The sequence below is a fragment of the Gymnoscopelus microlampas genome (genome assembly GCF_963454915.1).
Source record: "Gymnoscopelus microlampas genome assembly, chromosome: 13".
In the NCBI taxonomy this organism is placed as follows: domain Eukaryota; kingdom Metazoa; phylum Chordata; class Actinopteri; order Myctophiformes; family Myctophidae; genus Gymnoscopelus; species Gymnoscopelus microlampas.
In genome coordinates this window covers 30205488-30222590 of record NC_139950.1, presented here as the reverse complement: position 1 = coordinate 30222590, position 17103 = coordinate 30205488, and the positions used below count along the sequence as shown (strand labels likewise).

Sequence of the window (17103 nt, the reverse complement as noted above, 5' to 3'; positions counted from 1 at the left end):
CAGAACACTGTCTAACGTGTACAGTACAGACTTCACTAATGTTGACCTGGAGCAAGGATTCTACATCCGACATTCTGTAAGGGTCATGCTTAATTTATACAGTGGTGGGAAAAGTACTCAAATGTTTCACTTAAGTACATTACTGCAATGTATCAATACTGCAATGTAGAAGTACTCTGTTACAAGTAAAAGTCCGGAATTCAAAATTGACTTGAGTAAAAGTACAAAAGTATTGGTATCAAAATGTACTTAAAGTACCAAAAGTAAAAGTACTAAAATGTTTGAAAATAGCAGATCTCCGAGCTTGTAGATCGGCTATTTTCAAATAGCCTATTTTATAAAATACGGCTAAAGTGGTTAATGTGTGTGTTGTGTCAGCACACAACACACATGTGGCAGACAACAGGCGTCAGAAAGGGCCCTGTAGTAGGGGCTGCTAAGTGAAAAATCGTTACGCGGCGGATAAAAGCATGAAATTTGATACAGATGTCCCTTGGGTCATCCTAAAACATCCTAGAAGGGGTGCCCAAAAAAATCTTAAACAGGAAGTGAGTTATGGACAAAATCCAAAATGGCCACCTAAACTGTTGACCGTTGACTCAAAAGACACCAAAAGAATCTCCAAAAAGCATAAAATTTGGCACACATGTCCCTTAGGTCATCCTAAGACATCCTAGAAGGGGTGCCCAAAAAAATCTGAAACAGGAAGTGAGTTATTGACCAAATTGAAAATGGCCGCCTAGTGTTGTCGATTGACTCAAAAGACAACTAAAGAATCTCCAAAAAGCATAACATTTGGCACACATGTCCCTTGGGTCATCCTAAGACATCCTAGAAGGGGTGCCCAAAAAAGTCTTCAACAGGAAGTGAGTTATTGACAAAATTGAAAATGGCCGCCTACATTGTTGGCGATTGGCTCAAAAAGCCTATAGAATCTCCAAAAAGCATACAATTTGGCATATATGTCCCTTGGGTCATCCTAACACATCCTAGAAGGGGTGCTCAAAATAATCTGAAACAGGAAGTGAGTTATTGACTAAATTGAAAATGGCCGCCTACAGTGTGAAAGATGATGCAAGATACCTAAAGAATCTCATAAAAGCATGAAATGTGGTACAAATGTCCCTTGGGTGATCTGAACGCATTCTACAAGGGGTGCCCAAAGAGGTTTTAAACAGGAAGTGACCGCCTAAAGCAATTGACACAAAAGAAAACATAAAGGGACGTCATAAAAGTGTACCATTTGGTACGTACATTGAGTGCTTCTTAATATATCCTAGAAGGGGTTATTTATTTGTTTGTTTGCTTGTTTATTAAACTTTTTAGGAAGGGACCATGTTGAAGAAATTCTAAATGGCTGTTTAAACAGTTGACCACGGCAGTCTGCATATTATGCAGACTATCATTTCTACATCAACCTTCTGTTTTCATTTCTACATCATCTTATCTATTTTACTTTCTGCATATTTTTTTTTATTTTACTCTTTGAATCTTCTTTATTTATCTAACTCTCTGCATATTCGTATTTATTTTACTCTGCATCTTATCTTACTCTGCATATTCTTATTTTACTCTCTGCATCTTATTTATTTTGCACTCTACATCTTCTTGCTGGTTTTACACTCTATCTTCTCATGTATTTTCTTCTTGATCATTACTGTTTTTTGTGATTAGTGTTTAGTAACTACATGTATTCATGTGTGCCATTTCGCAATTACCAGCACATTGGCATAATGCTCTGCAAGGTAACCCAGCATCCCGGCATCTACACTTTCTCAAACAGAAGGGCTCAGCTTTGCAGCCACACTTGAGTTCTCTACAAACTTTGGCAGCCTCTGGCAAGAGTGTCCATAAAGGTGTCCACGAATCAGCGACTTTAATCCATCCATATTTGTCAGGAGATGGTAGAGATTGCATAGCTTTCAGGCTTCTGGACCAAATGCCAGATTGGCAAACTGCTCGATTTGAATGTTGTAGCAGTGCAGCCCGTGGGGGAGGAGTGTTTTCCATTGAGAGACTATTAAAACCTTTTTTGGGAACCCCTTAAGATGCATTCAGATCACCCAAGGGACATTTGTACCAAATGTCATGCATGCTTTTATGAGATTATTTTTTATGAGTGTCTTTTGCATCATCTGTCAACACTGTACATGGCCATTTTCAATTTAGTCAATAACTCACTTCCTGTTTCAGATCATTTCAGGCACCCCTTCTAGGATGTCTTAGGATGACCCAAGAGACATGTGTGCCAAATTGTATGCTTTTATGAGATTCTTTAGTTGTTTTTTGAGTCAATCGACAACACTGTAGGCGGTCATTTTCAATTTTGTCAATAACTCACTTCCTGTTTAAGATTTTTTTGGGCACCCCTTCTGGGATGTATTGGGATGACCCAAGGGACATGTATGCCAAATTGTATGCTTTTATGAGATTCTTTAGTTGTCTTTTAAGTCAATCGATAACACTGTAGGCGGTCATTTTAAAATTTGTCAATAACTCACTTCCTGTTTAAGATTTGTTTGGGCACCCCTTCTAGGATGTCTTAGCATGACCAAAGGGACATGTGTGCCAAATTGTATGCTTTTATGAGATTCTTTAGTTGTTTTTTGAGTCAATCGACAACACTAGGCGGCCATTTTCAATTTCGTCAATAACTCACTTCCTGTTTTAGATTCCTTTGGGCACCCCTTCTAGGATGTCTTAGGATGACCTAAGGGACATATGTGCCAAATTTTATGCTTTTTGGAGATTCTTTTGGTGTCTTTTGAGTCAACGGTCAACAGTTTAGGTGGCCATTTTGAATTTTGTCCATAACTCACTTCCTGTTTAAGATTTTTTTGGGCACCCCTTCTAGGATGTTTTAGGATGACCCAAGGGACATCTGTATCAAATTTGGTGCTTTTATCCGCCGCGTAACGATTTGGCCATTTTTTGTGGTTAGCAGCCCCTACTACTGGTGAGAACTCATTTCTGGGGGGCACCTTAGTGACTCAACTCATGGTGAAGTCCTGTGATGGAAACAATGTTGATTTTGTTTTTACTTTTTGTCTAGTTTTAGTCGACTAAATATCATAAGATTATAGTCAACTAAATCAACAATTGATTTAGTCGACTAAAATGTATTTTGGCGGTGCCTTGATGGCGTCGTAATGGCTGATTTTACACTTGGTTGCATGCTGAAAATAGCCAATCTACAAGCTCACAAGCTTGTAGATCTGCTATTTTCAGAGCGCAACACCCGAGCGCAACCAACCATAAAATGACTTGTCTTTTAGTTCTACTGGATCTCTCTCCACTAGTCCCTCACTAACATTTTGGTTTAGTTTTTATTTGTTGACGAAATTGTCAGTATATTTAGTCTTTGTAGTTTTAGTCATTGTAGCTTATTTTTTATTTAGTTTTTATTTAGTTTTTATTTCTTTTTATTTAGTTTTCGTCAGTGAAAAAAGGTAGTCGCCGAAAGATTTTCGTCATAGTTTTAGTCAACGAAATCAACACTGGATGGAATCCAGCTAAATGCCCTGCATCGGCCATGTCTCTCTGCTCTACCGTCTCTTACCTAGCTCTCTCCACGGTTCTATAAAAATAAAAATAAAATCTTCAATAAGATTTGGGAGGCTGGTTTTACAGGTGCTGCTGTCACTAAGCAGAATTGTGAACAAAGGACCAACAAACTGGCTAGACACTCTCCTTAGTAAGATGACAAGAGCTTCAAGCTAATCACTGGTTAATCACATTGCCGGCTCAAAACCTGTGAAATAAGTACTTACCACGTGGGGTGATTGTCACAACAGCTGGGAGGGATACAGGTAGAGCACTACATGTGGCACAGCAACTAGTACTCATTTTATGACTTAAACTCAACATGTAATCACAAGATTATATCCTTCTTTTTGTTTTTATATCTGGGTATAAAAATAAAAACGAGGGCAATCTCGCGATATTACTATATACTTTTTGACCATTACAAGCCATTGTACGTTTGCTAACGAGAACAGGCTCACTACTGAGATCATCCTGACTGGATGCATCAGTGCTGCAAATGGTGAAATGGACAGCCCCTAGACTATAGAGCATCAGTGGATGTTAGCTTCCCTCCATCCAGTGGATGTGAGCTTACCCCCTACTGGGGATATATACTGTAGAATGAATGGTGTGTCCGTAAAGCCTGTAGGAATTGGATTATCAAAGCCCAGAGCCACCCCAACAAGGTACTGTTTCGGGTGACACATTTTACCACCAGGTAACCAGGCATATGAACAACGGAAACTAGCAACCTATTGTCTGACTGAACGTTACACACACACACACACACACACACACACACACACACACACACACACACACACACACACACACACACACACACACACACACACACACACACACACACACACACACACACACACACACACACACACACACCCCGCATGTACAAATGCACGCACACACACGCGCGCGCACATACATAAAAATGCAACAACTACACACATACATTTTCCCTTTTATACACACATAAAGCAACTTACATTGCTCTATAAACGATGTATATATTATTTAAACACATACCAAACACATCATTTGTGTCGAGGAGCCGAAACCAAGAAGCTTACTCTCTTATGCTTGTATAATGGGATGTAACAATAAAGAATCTTGAAATGCTGAATAATATTATTACAACAGTAATACATGAATAAGATGATCTGGTGCAAGGTATCATGTGCTACAGATTAGGTCACCAGTAACATATATATATATATAGATATATATATAGATATAGGCAGGCAGACAGACATAAAGAGAGAAAGATGTAGATAAACCATATCCTGTCATTCAAAGCACCGGTGCCAGGCAAGGCAACTTCTTTGAACAGCTGCCATTGTGCTGCAGATCACAACATAATGTGACCTTATTTTGTTTTAATCTTTGCTCTGCAGATTGGGAAACAAGGAGAGAGAGGGGGAGTGGGGACATTGAAACAACAATTTATTTTTTCTTTGAACAAATGAAAGTCTTTGATATTTCCACTGTTGAAATGAAATCCAGAGCTGTCAGCAGCATACAGTCACCTGCATTTCTCAGATGTATGTGCACTTACTCAATGTGGACAGATGTTCAGTGTTGAGTGTTCATTTAAATCTGAGAGTGTACAAATGTAACCAAAGGGACCCTTACACTTGTACATTCTCTCATAGTAAAATTTACAATCAGCATTTTACTGTATACAGGGATGAAGAAGATGGAAGTAGATGAGGAAGGGAGTTTTTAGTTTTAACTGTTTTTACGGTGTGGCTCTGCAGGAGGCTAGCCATCTGAATCGCTCAAACAATTTGCAAAGTGAAAATAAGAAGCTAATAGCGACTCAGGGAACTAGAACCAGGGAACTAAAATCTTGAATGTATTACCTTTTTATTCTATTTTATTAATGACAAAGTTATAGCAAAACATGTCTGTCAGTCATCAATAGTGTTTGAAGGGGGGTTTCATTCAGTCATAGATAGGTTAGGGCAAAACATTTGTTACAATGTTTTTACTCAAGATATAACATCCTCACCCCTGTGCTTCAATGTCCTTTTCACATGACTCGACTTCCTGGAGATGTTGGTAGGCGGGGCCCGAAAATTTGGATGTTCCAATCGGATTCAGCCTTCCTCTGGTAATGGGAGGGGTTCTGCGAGGAGCTGAACAATGAGCTGGCCGAGTTCTCTGGTCTGGGCTGTTGGACAAGGAGCTACTTCTGAGAAAAAACAAAACAAAAAAACAAGTCTCCGCCAGGTCAGGTAGGTTATTATGGCCTCCTGGTGGCGCTATAATAGCCGAATGTGAAAAGGATGCCATTTATTCCTAGGCCTTGCACGGCAATCGGACACTGCATGCATGATTTGAGGCATTTTGTTCTAAAAATGTGTTTTGCTAAATTTGACCTGCTGGTGGCGCTATAACAGGCCTATGTTAAAAGGGTGGCATTTGTTCCTCAACATAGTGTGAATGTGCGTTCAAAGTTTAACCGTAATCGGACGCTGCATTCATGATTTGCGGCATTTTGTTCAAAACGGGCCACTCCTGCAAGCATTACATGTCAATGTTAGCCAATCAGGATGGCATATGAGAAATCAAACAGATCCGCCTTGATCACCTGACTATAGAGATCATGTGTACCGATTTGCGTGAAATTTGGATCAAATATGAAGGCTTAATATCAAAAAAATGTGTTTTACATAAGTCTGCCTCCTGGTGGCGCTATAAAAGGCAAATGTGAAAAATGCAGGGCAAAGGTTTGTCCTTGGCCTCTAGAGAGTGTGCATACAAAGTTTTACACTGATCGGTGCAGTTATAGGTAAAAATACGAATCGGCCTGTAACAGCGCCACCATGAGGCTGATTTGAACATTTTCAAATGGCATTTCTTCCTCGGCCTAATGGGAATGTGTGTGCAAAATTTCACGGAAATTGCATGCTGTGTTCATGATTTGAGGCATTTTGTTCGAAACAGAGTACTCCTGCAAACTTTGAAAGACAAATTTTGCCAATCAGGATGGAATATGAAAAATCTGAAATGAGCCGTTTCTTTTAATGACTATAGAGATACTGTGTACCGATTTGGGGGATTTTTGGCCCAAATTTGTAGGAGTACTGTTCAAAAAAGTGTTTTGCACAAATCGGCCTCCTGGTGGCGCTATAAAAGGCCCATGTGAAAAATTTGGAGCAGAGGTTCGGCTTTGGCATCCAGGGACTGTGTGTGCACAGTTTCGCTGCGATCAAGCCAACGGTGCCAGAGATTAGCTGTACACAGACAAGACAGAATGACACACACACACACACACACACACACACACACACGGACGGACGGACGGACGGACGGACGGACAGGGGGTAAAACATACTCTCTCGCCATGCCTTTCGGCCTGGCGGAGACAACAATAGCAATCATATTTCTTTTGTGGTACTGGCTCAAGATTGTATGTACAGCAATGACAACAATTGTAACACAAAAGTAGGTCGTTTATTGGAGCAAATATTTCCCAAGCCATGGAATCAGGATTTTGACCTGAAAGTCAGCCCCAACAATACCATTCAACCACTATTTCACTAAGGGACATAAAGTAGGATGTCCTTATCATGGCCAGGTACTGTACGTTTAGGCACTTAGGCATCTGGTAAAATTATATACTGTATGATCTTATATTAAAGGAGAATTCCAGTCATTTTAGATGTTTGCTTTGATGTGTCGCTAATCACTCACCAACATACAAAGGGCCGTTGAATTTTTCCAGAGAAGCCCCTGTTGTCCATTGTGGAGACCCCTTCCACCAATGGAGTAATGCGGGTAAACAAAAATCGCCTATTTTAGCAGCTCCAAAGTTTTTTTTCCCCCACTAATCCTCATTATGCAGTGTACTGACACTCAAACATGCACTGAATGTCCCTTAAGAGCTGCCGTTCACGCAGAACGACATGGAGCTGGTTGCTTGTTTCTCTCACAGAATCTGGCAACACCGAGGACTAGCTTCACAAAAAACAAACTTTGGAGCTGCTAAAATAGGCGAGTTTTGTTTATCCACATTACTCCATCATGCCAGTGGAAGGGGTCTCCACAATGGACAACAGGGGCTTCTCTGGAAAAATTCAACGGCCCTTTGTATGTTGATGAGTGATTAGTGACACATCAAAGCAAACATCTAAAATGACTGAATTCTCCTTTAAGGCTGCATTCTTCAGAGTTGGTAGCCGTTAGGGTGGGAATCAGTTCTACCTTCTCTTTGTTTCCGCATGCAGTCAACAGGGTTATTCGCTAGGTGCCGCTAAAAAAAAGGTGCCCAGAGTTCTCAGGGGCCCACTATTCCGGTTACACTTGCGTGCTTAAAATCTTACTTATACAGTGTTATAAGCAGATTAAAATGCATTCATACTTGAACTTATGTCACTATAAAATGCTTTGTAATGTATGATCATTGGTATAAATCATTATGAGTATTATTAGCTCTTATAACAATAATTATACAGCGTAATAAGAAGATTATAATACATTATAAGTAATGAATTCTAGACATGGGCTGCATAGAAAGTGTCACAATTTTCCTGTTATATAGAGTTAATCAAGAGCTTTTTTACACCTTTCTGGCTCCAAGCCCTCATTCATACTAAATTAAACATTGAGAAGAAGTGAAGCTGTTTAAAAAAACAGCAGTCCCTTAGCTATGATGTCTGTAAGCCCTGGTGACAGTGGCAGCAGCTGGCAGCATGATGTACAAAGGCTTTAAAACAAGTCATTTCCCAACCCTGAATAACTCTCAGTTTCTCTTCAGCTATTTTGGGACACAATATCACTTTGGTTGGCTGACAACAACATCCGAATGCATGCTTAAGATGCAATTGCAAATAAATTAACCCTGATTACCCACTGAGCATGTCACTTGTTGTGACAAGGGCAAAGGTCTGCCAGCCAAAACCAGTAAGTCGGTAAGTAGACCCCCTTGAGTAAGGCCCTTACTTTCAGTAGCCAACAGTAGAAAACTGCAGTGGTACTGGGCAGCTGCCTGGTGCGACTGTTTGTAACAGAAAGAATGTGCAGGGTGTTGCCTAATACTAGGCAAAATTTGTATGGAGGTAAAACGTTAATACTAATTGGAAGGGTAAAATATGCATCTAGCTACTAGAGCATTCATTGCAATTCTTTAGTTAAATTATAACTTACTTTAAAGACTTGTATGAAAATTCCAATCAAAGTGAGTGCTCACAACCACTAGGTGTCATATTTTTCTGCAGTGCAATGCTAATGATTACGCTCCACAGTACAGCATGGCCCAACAAACCTCATACCTTTATCGAGGTGGGAATACGTTTCTTTGGATTTAGACTCTACTCTGGCTCATAAATCTGTATACATACTGTAGGTGCAGTTTCATGTTTTCTCTGTCTCATCTCTTCCATGTAAGAGATATGTGTATTGTGTTTATAGCTCCAATTATAATTACTATCATTCTTCCGTGAATCAACAATTAACTTTGGCTGCACCATAACCTGGATAATTCAATTTCTCTCTTCAATGCGTCCCAGCTGATTATGAGAAGGGACACTGCAGTTGCATATCGCTATAATAATCACCAGCACTCTCTTGTCTCTACGGGATGTTGTATGACAGCCAACCATTCTGAACATTGGCTGTGTGCAGCGGACAATTATACTTGTCTGTGAGAATTTGTGGTTGTTTATGCCAGTTTATGTCTACGTTAGTACAGTTACATTCCACCTTTGGAAAGATAACCCTTGCAAAAATAGAGATGAGAAACATCCTCCCTAGATGGATCTTTTGCTGCTGCTCACGACTGCAAGGGTGGGGTTAAGGGTGAATTATGAATGTGGCCAATGAAAGGTCCTTACATATACGGTATAAGACATTGTTCATTGTGTGTGCACGTGTGCATGCACCTACCCGTGTGCATTTGTATGTGTAGGCATGCATCTGCATGTCTGTGACTCTGCATTCCTGCCTTACCTGTGATGTTTTGCCGGGCCTCTGGAGGTGTTGGTCGTGGTATTGTTAACATTGCAGTGAGCGAAGGTGGATTCACAGAGAGCACCCTCACGAGACTGGGAGGACCGCTTACAGTACTATAAGAATAAGATAAAAAAAAAAAAAAACTACATTAAGAAAAAAACATAAACAATAACAATACTACAGCAATCACGTTAGAACAATGTTTTACTGCACTAGCTATTGGTTGCTTACTGATCCTCTCACAATAGAAGATTGGGCAGACATAGTTAAGAAAATGGAAAAAGAAAATATATGTTTAACTAAGTTATGGACAAAATTGGGTTGCTTATGTAACATAGACGCTGTTACACTTCAGGGAGATAACATATTAATAGATTCATTGTCAGCTTGTGGAGTACGGTGTTTTTGTTCTTGTTTTGATCCTTTTTTAATCACTATACACAGAACCCAGGAGCCTTCTCTGGGACCACCCAAGTCGGAACGATGCAATTCGAGAACAATGCAAGTTGGAAATGCATGCCCCACCCGGTCATGCAATACCCATTTGTAACCCCTCTTTCTTGAATGCTGCTCAGAAGTCACCCCCATAGTGTTTGATCTCAGTTCACACATTTATTGTCGGCAGTTGAGTGAGACACAGTCACAGTGTGTAATACAGTACACACAGTCAGCACAATACCGTCAGTACAATAGTTCTGTAAACACTTTGCGACTCAACTAAAAATGGCTTAAAAGTTTGTATGAGTTGCCTAAAAGTTTAGCCTGTTGCTCATCCAACTGATTGAGACAGAACATGTAGTCAAACTATGCATAGGCATCATATACAACTCCATCTCCTATAATCTGCGTAGCATGTCTACGGAAAGAAAAGTATATGATCATTATGCATATTTGAATGGAAGTTTAGCTCAACCAGAAGAGGCCAGTATTGCTAAGAAAATAGCATGGAATAAAATAAGATATCTAAACTGTACATTTTGTTGTCAATTTACTGCACTTTGACAAACTTAATATCAATGTTAAATCACTCCTGTTACACATTGTACCCGGTGTTAGAGGAGCCTACCCATTGTACCCATCTGTGTCCTATTTATGCCCATATATTAATACAGGTACAATATCTTTTAGCAGCAGTATCAAAACAGAAGGCAGAAGGCGTATATCTTTAGCAGCAGTGTCACATGTGCAAAGAAACAGAAGCACACATACAGTATACATCAACACTATCTATTCCACTTGTCTACGTACATGTGCAAGTAACATTCTCTGCAGCTTCTCTGGATTAATTTGTTTTTTATTATATTTTGTTCTTTGACCATGCCCTCTATTTCTTTTCTTTTTTACCATGTCCTCATTCAGGGATCTGACAGCCGCAGTGAAATAAATCTTTCTGAGCCTTGAGCCCCAGGCTGTGAGACACTGCCACCGTTTTCCATTTAGCATCATCACAAACAGTCCGTTACTAGGATGATGTTTGTCCTTCAATTTTATTTTTGCACTACTCAAGCACCTGCTGTGGTATATAATATATATATTATGCCCTGCAGGGACAGTAGAGAACTGAATCTATGGTGCACTCAGGCGACCTCCCCACCTTCCACAGCTGGGAAAAGCTCTTTCCATAATCCATACCATATAGATCTGGTGCCTGACAGGATGCTCTGCATGGGTTGTACCAGAGTAGAAAGATGTCAGGACCTTCTCTGACACAGTGAATTTCCTCAGCTGCCTGAGGTGGGACAGGTCACAGGTGTTGCCTCACTTTCCTTGCTTTCTTTGCCAGTTACCTTATGATGCACTGTATCATAGGCTATACTGTATGATCGTAATCCATTAAGCATAGATAAGAGTTTGTGTTGCTAATTATCAGAGCATTTGGAGAATATCAATGTTGTAAAGAAAATACAGTATCACACATTCGCACGCTCCTGATAGCTATACAGTGTGGCCATTAGCTTGACTGGTGGGACCTGATTAGAGGAGTCCAAATGGAGTTAAATGGGGCTCTATTAAAATCTACTCCGCCTACCGCCACACCATCATGCTGGAGTGTGGAGGAATTCTGCCGGTGGCTTCATACAGTACCGGCCGACGAGCGATCTGCCCTCTTGTTAATTGGCTATTTCATCCATGCGCAATAAATTCATTAATTGTCGACTGCTGACGCAACCCTACTGAGCCTTCACCTAATCTGATAAGATTATTACAGAGGCATAACTTAAATTTAAATGGCTTCACTGGGGTGCACTGTGGAAGCAGCCTGCGGTGTAACATGGATGCATACCGTTGTGAATTCTGATACTGGCTCACAGCCTTTGCCACATAGCATTCCTGATCCTGATCTCTGTTACACTCTACTGGTTCAAGCTAGGTAGAAATACCATGAAATTAATTAAAACAATAAGCTTTTCCAGATGTGGATTTTATCACAGAGAGATTAAAATCAAAAATCAAAAATGCGCCTTCGTTTGTCTATGTACTGTACATATCTCACCAAACAATGCACTGATAGTTGAATCAAATAGTCACTTCCTCTATGCAAGAAGCACACATCAAGACATTCTGGCAAAAAAATGGTGATGTTTTTAGGGAACAGTGTAAACCCATGTGAAACGCAAACGAGGATAGACCAAGAGCCATACAGGCAGACTAACTAGTCATTAAGCTCATCTCTGTGGGTGACTGAGCGAGACACAGTCACAGTGTGTAATACAGTACACACAGTCAGCATAATACAGTCAGTACAATAGTTCTGTAAACGCTTTGCGGCTCAACTAAAAATGGCTTAAAAGTTTGTATGAGTTGCCTAAAAGTTTAGCCTGTTGCTCATCCAAAGCTCTTATGTTCACATTTAGCATTCAGATTTCTATCACTTCATGCGAGTCCATTCTGATTATTTAGGCTGTAAGCTTAGGGAAAATACTGACGTTAATAACACCCAAGATACAAAATTGAATGTTGTTGACAAAATGCTGTTGTTTATTAAAACCAGGTGGAAACTCCCAATTACTCCAGTTTACTGCAGTTATCCACCGTGGACCTGAGTAATGATAAATCCTTTGGTGTAATATTTTAAGAAAGAAATAAGGAACTCAAAGGGCTCTTATTAAAAAAAGTCTGGGCCGCTGCCCGGCTACGTTATGCCGATCCGATCGAATTTGCAGGAGCGGCCCGTTTTGAACAACATGCCGCAAATCATGAACGCAGCGTCCAATTCCAATGAAACTTTTCACGCACATTCGCACTACGTTGAGGAACAAATACCACCTTTTTAACATTTCCCTATTATAGCGCCACAAGGAGGCCGATTTCAAACATCACGCAAATTGGTACACATTTATATCTATAGTCAAGTGATCAAGTCATTGATTTTTCATATTCCATCCTGATTGGCGAATTCCGAACATTGCTGGCCCACAATAAACTACCTGACCTGGCGGAGACCTGTGCTCGGGGGGGGACCTTTTCTAGTTCACAAATGTTTTCCATAAGAATTACTCTTACAGGTACTGTACAATTTATTTGTCACTCAAGTAAATGTACTGTAACTGATAAATATAACTCATTACTACCCACCTCTGCTCACAATTCCTGCTCAGTGCCCTCTGGACTGGACTACACCAGTCTACAGTAGCTGGCTGGCTGGTGCTTATGGGAGATGTAAGGACAGGAATGGGTGCCAGACTCACATCTCACATAAGCACCAGCCAATATTCACATTTGGCCTCATTTGCACTAATACAATCTGCAATTTGTTTTCATATAAAAGTGAAACTTTTAATTTGACTGATGCTAAATAAGCGCCCATCTCTAATAAAGCCAAGTGTTTATGTCATGCCACACACTTGGAATGGGCCTGTATATTGCCAGTCATGCCCAATTAAAAATGTCCAAAGCAATGCAGAGTCTGGCTCGTGGCTCCAACCATATCTGAGGGCACAGACGGATGATAGTCTACACTTGTCCGACTACCATTCTCTCACAAAACCACAGACTATGCAAGCCCAAAGGGTGAAAGCGGTTGAAGTGTTAAGCTTCACTGATTTCTCTGGGAAAATTCAATCAGTATTGTAATCAGTTTGAGCAGTGCCCTCAAATTTGGCATCTTTGGAAACAACACAGCAGCACCATCATGCAAATTCAGCACACAAGCACACACACGCACGCACACACTTGTTTTTCATGTGTCTCAAGTTGCTCTGGTCGACTCCCCCACAGGAGGACATGAAACAGCAGTCTCATTAGCATGCCAGTTAATAGACTGAGTATCAGACAGAGAGATATGGGACAGACAGCCATACAGACAGACAGACAGACAGACAGACAGACAGACAGACAGACAGACAGACAGACAGACACTACTAGAGCTTGGAAATATTGTCAAAATTACAAGGTTTGGCTAGACCGCAACAGTGGTGACAACCTTATAAACACGAATGTCTCCGACTGACTAAGTTACTGATAAAGTAGGCTGCACTAGCCCTCCTGTTTTCGTACCTAGAGGGGCGGGTTTAACATCTCCGGCTAGAGAATGCGCGTGATCCCATTGGTTCACCGATCTGTCCGTCAGCCCCCGCCCCGTCAACACAACATTACGAGCGACGCCCACTGCACTCTGGTTGGTTGGGGAAATGAAACACTTCCTATATCGGGTACACCGACGCGCTGCTCCAGGCTTTTATTTCTTAGCAAAACTAAACAATAAAAGCCTGGAGATCGAGGCTACTGATAAAGTTACACAATTGGTTTGCCGGTTGGCCTAACAACAAACTAGCCAATCGCAGAGCAATTGTTTCTCTCAGACATGGCTCTCGGCTCTATGTCTGATCAAAATAGATATTACATTTTAATCCAAAGTAAAAGATAATTAAGTAATGTATTGTAAAAGAGATTATTTTCGTAATTCAAACTTTTTTTTAAATTAGAGACCTCTATTATATGGCCCATGCTTTTTCACAAGCAATCCCAAAACAATTACTGCAATCAGTTTGGAAAGTTGTAATTGCGGGATAAGGGGCCCTAAAACGGAACTGGGAACAGAGCTGCCTCAGTTGTGCCTGCCACAGTTATCACAAATGATACCCTTATGATCACATGGTCAAGTGATTTTAAATAGTGATATTAGTAGCTCAGCAGCACAGCTGGCACAAACGGAAAAATTAAGACAGGGTCTAACACCAGCTTGGCTTCCCTGTGGATCTCTGATGTCAGGACCGGCCGGCCGGCGGGTGGGCTGACCTCGTCGTCACGCTCATGTCACAATGACTGCGCCCAAATATGGAATGTGTTGTCTATAACCTCAATGTGTTGTCAAGGCATCAGGCGCAAACAAAGCAGTCAGATCCATATATGGGAACAAACGGGGTCATGCCCATATATTGCCATAATCTGATGACATCAGTTATCTCCATATATGGGTATAAAGGGACAAGGGCTGCGTAGGTGTGAGGGCCGCCAAACCTCTAGTTTAAAAAAAGATGGGAAAAAAATCACCAAAAAAGTACATAAATGGCACAGCGGGCCCTTGGGTGGCGCAGTATTCTTGACATCAAACTGACTGGTGAAACAATTGCATCAAAAGTGATCAAGAAAGTCAATCAAAGATGTTTGGGCAGAATGTCCTCTTTTGTCAACAAAAGTGCTCTCAAGACTCTCATTCAATGCCATTTTGACTATGCTTGCACCTCTTGGTTTTCCAACATCTCAATGTCACTAAAACTAAGGTTTAGACCTTCCAAAACAGACATTCCACTACTTCTCGGCCTAAACCCGTGACCCATCCAACACACTTTGCTAGTCTGTGATGGCTCAGGGTAGAAGACAGGGTTAAGCAAGATTTAATATAAGCAAGGGTTAAGATAGTCAAAGGGCAGTGCCCTGACAATAATTGGTGGACATCTTGAATTGATGCCAATTAAACATACTTCCGCAACAAGGATTTCTTAGGACTTTTAGCATGTTGTTCTGGACACCTCATAGAAATGATGTATGGTGAAAGAAATTCTGTTACAATTACTTTGATGTGAAATGCTGGTTTACTATCTGGTAATAACATCCTGTAGTTCTGTTATATTGGGTCAAAAATGGCAAAAAAATATATATATTCTTATATTTTATCAGAATTCCTCACCTAAAAATGTATTTGGAAGTCAATCAAAATCTCAGACGAATGAAAATTGGACTCACCCTCATTTTAAAAGGCTTTTTGACTTGGTTTGTGAAGACAAAACATTCTGTTACCATAATTTCATATGGCTTTTTGACAATAATTGGCAGCCATTTTGGATTGATGCCAATTAAAACATATTTCCGCAACTAGGATTTCTTAGGACTTTTAATATGTTGTTATGGTGACTTAACAGAAAAAAAATCTGTTACAATTACTTTGATTTTGAGGTCCAAAATGAGCTAGTTTGCCTGGACTATTTGTCAAGCGTCTATACGAACACATTGGCCCGTGTTCTGGGGAGGAAAGCCGGGCGGGGAGCGTGATAATTGTCACTGCACATCCTCCTATGGGCTGGGGCGGCACCTGTCAGCAGGGAGTGTTGAGGCAGGAGGAGTAGGGTGAAGGCTCTACGTTCTCCCGGTGGGGGCTCCTCACTGGCAGGTGAGTCAGTAGGATACAGCAGCAGTGACACACAAAAAAATGGGGAGGAATCAATTGGCATAAAAAAACTAAATTGGGGAGAAAAATGGGCAAAAAGAAAAAAGAAATGTGTTCAGGAAATGTACTTCCATGGCCTATTGGCAGCGTGCCGAAGAATTCTGAAGCACATCGGTCCAGTAGTTTGAGAGATTAGTCACTCATAGTCTCATATCACGACATTGATATTATATTTATATAGCACCCAGCTGTACCTACTGTACTACTTTGTATATATATATATATTTGAGCAGGGGAATGGTTCAGCTGCCACCCCATCTGTCACTTGTCAAACTCGATCAACTTCCTGTTTAGCCTCCTACCCGCATCTGTGTTCAGATGGTTAATACTGCCCTCATTTCAACTCGCAGTTCCAACCAGCACACCCACGGTCCCCCACACCCACACTAATTAGTGGCAAGGCTTCCAGTGCAGTGGATGGCACAGAAACCTGTTAATAATATTCCAGTGACCCAATGAAGAGAGGGTAAGCAGCAGCACAATACCAACAGGGGAGGACTGATTCATTCACGATTAAGTGGAAATGTGGAGGAGTGACAGGGTTCACTGATTGAACAACACATTGTTTTAGCACTTGATTGAAAACAACATTTCATATATATATATCTCTGCTGTCGGGCAGAAACCAACTCCAAAATGTTCATTTTTCAGGAAATGAAAAAAAGAAAAAGGCTTAATGGACCTCAAAGCTCACAATGAGTTTGGAGGTCAAATTGATTGATTGATTGATTTATTGACAATTTGCACATAACAAAACAATGTACACAGGGAATAGTCAAAAGGATAGACACAAGAAAGCCAGAAGCTTAGATCTTGGTGTGGGTGCGGGCGTGCGTGTGAGTATCTGTATGTGTATGCGCGCATGCGCGTGTGCCTATGTGTGTGTGTGCGTGTGTGCGCGTGTGCGCGTGTGCGCGTGTGTGCGCGTGCGTGCGTGC

The 17103-nt window shown here is 40.9% G+C and overlaps 2 protein-coding genes across 2 annotated transcripts in view; both read right to left on the bottom strand.

Annotated features, from left to right (window-relative positions):
* The window catches only part of nrg3a (neuregulin 3a), a 484032-nt gene that overhangs the window by 4267 nt on the left and 462662 nt on the right, over positions 1-17103 (bottom strand). Inside the window, exons 8-9 of the mRNA XM_084076078.1 lie at positions 9496-9611; positions 5555-5737 (exon numbers count right to left, since the gene is read on the bottom strand). Of these exons, the coding sequence (XP_083932204.1) occupies positions 5555-5737; positions 9496-9611 (299 nt within the window). The remainder of the gene's footprint in view (positions 1-5554; positions 5738-9495; positions 9612-17103) is intronic.
* Positions 1-17103, bottom strand: part of adss2 (adenylosuccinate synthase 2) — a 463865-nt gene that overhangs the window by 206694 nt on the left and 240068 nt on the right. The gene's annotated exons all lie outside the window — the stretch shown is intronic.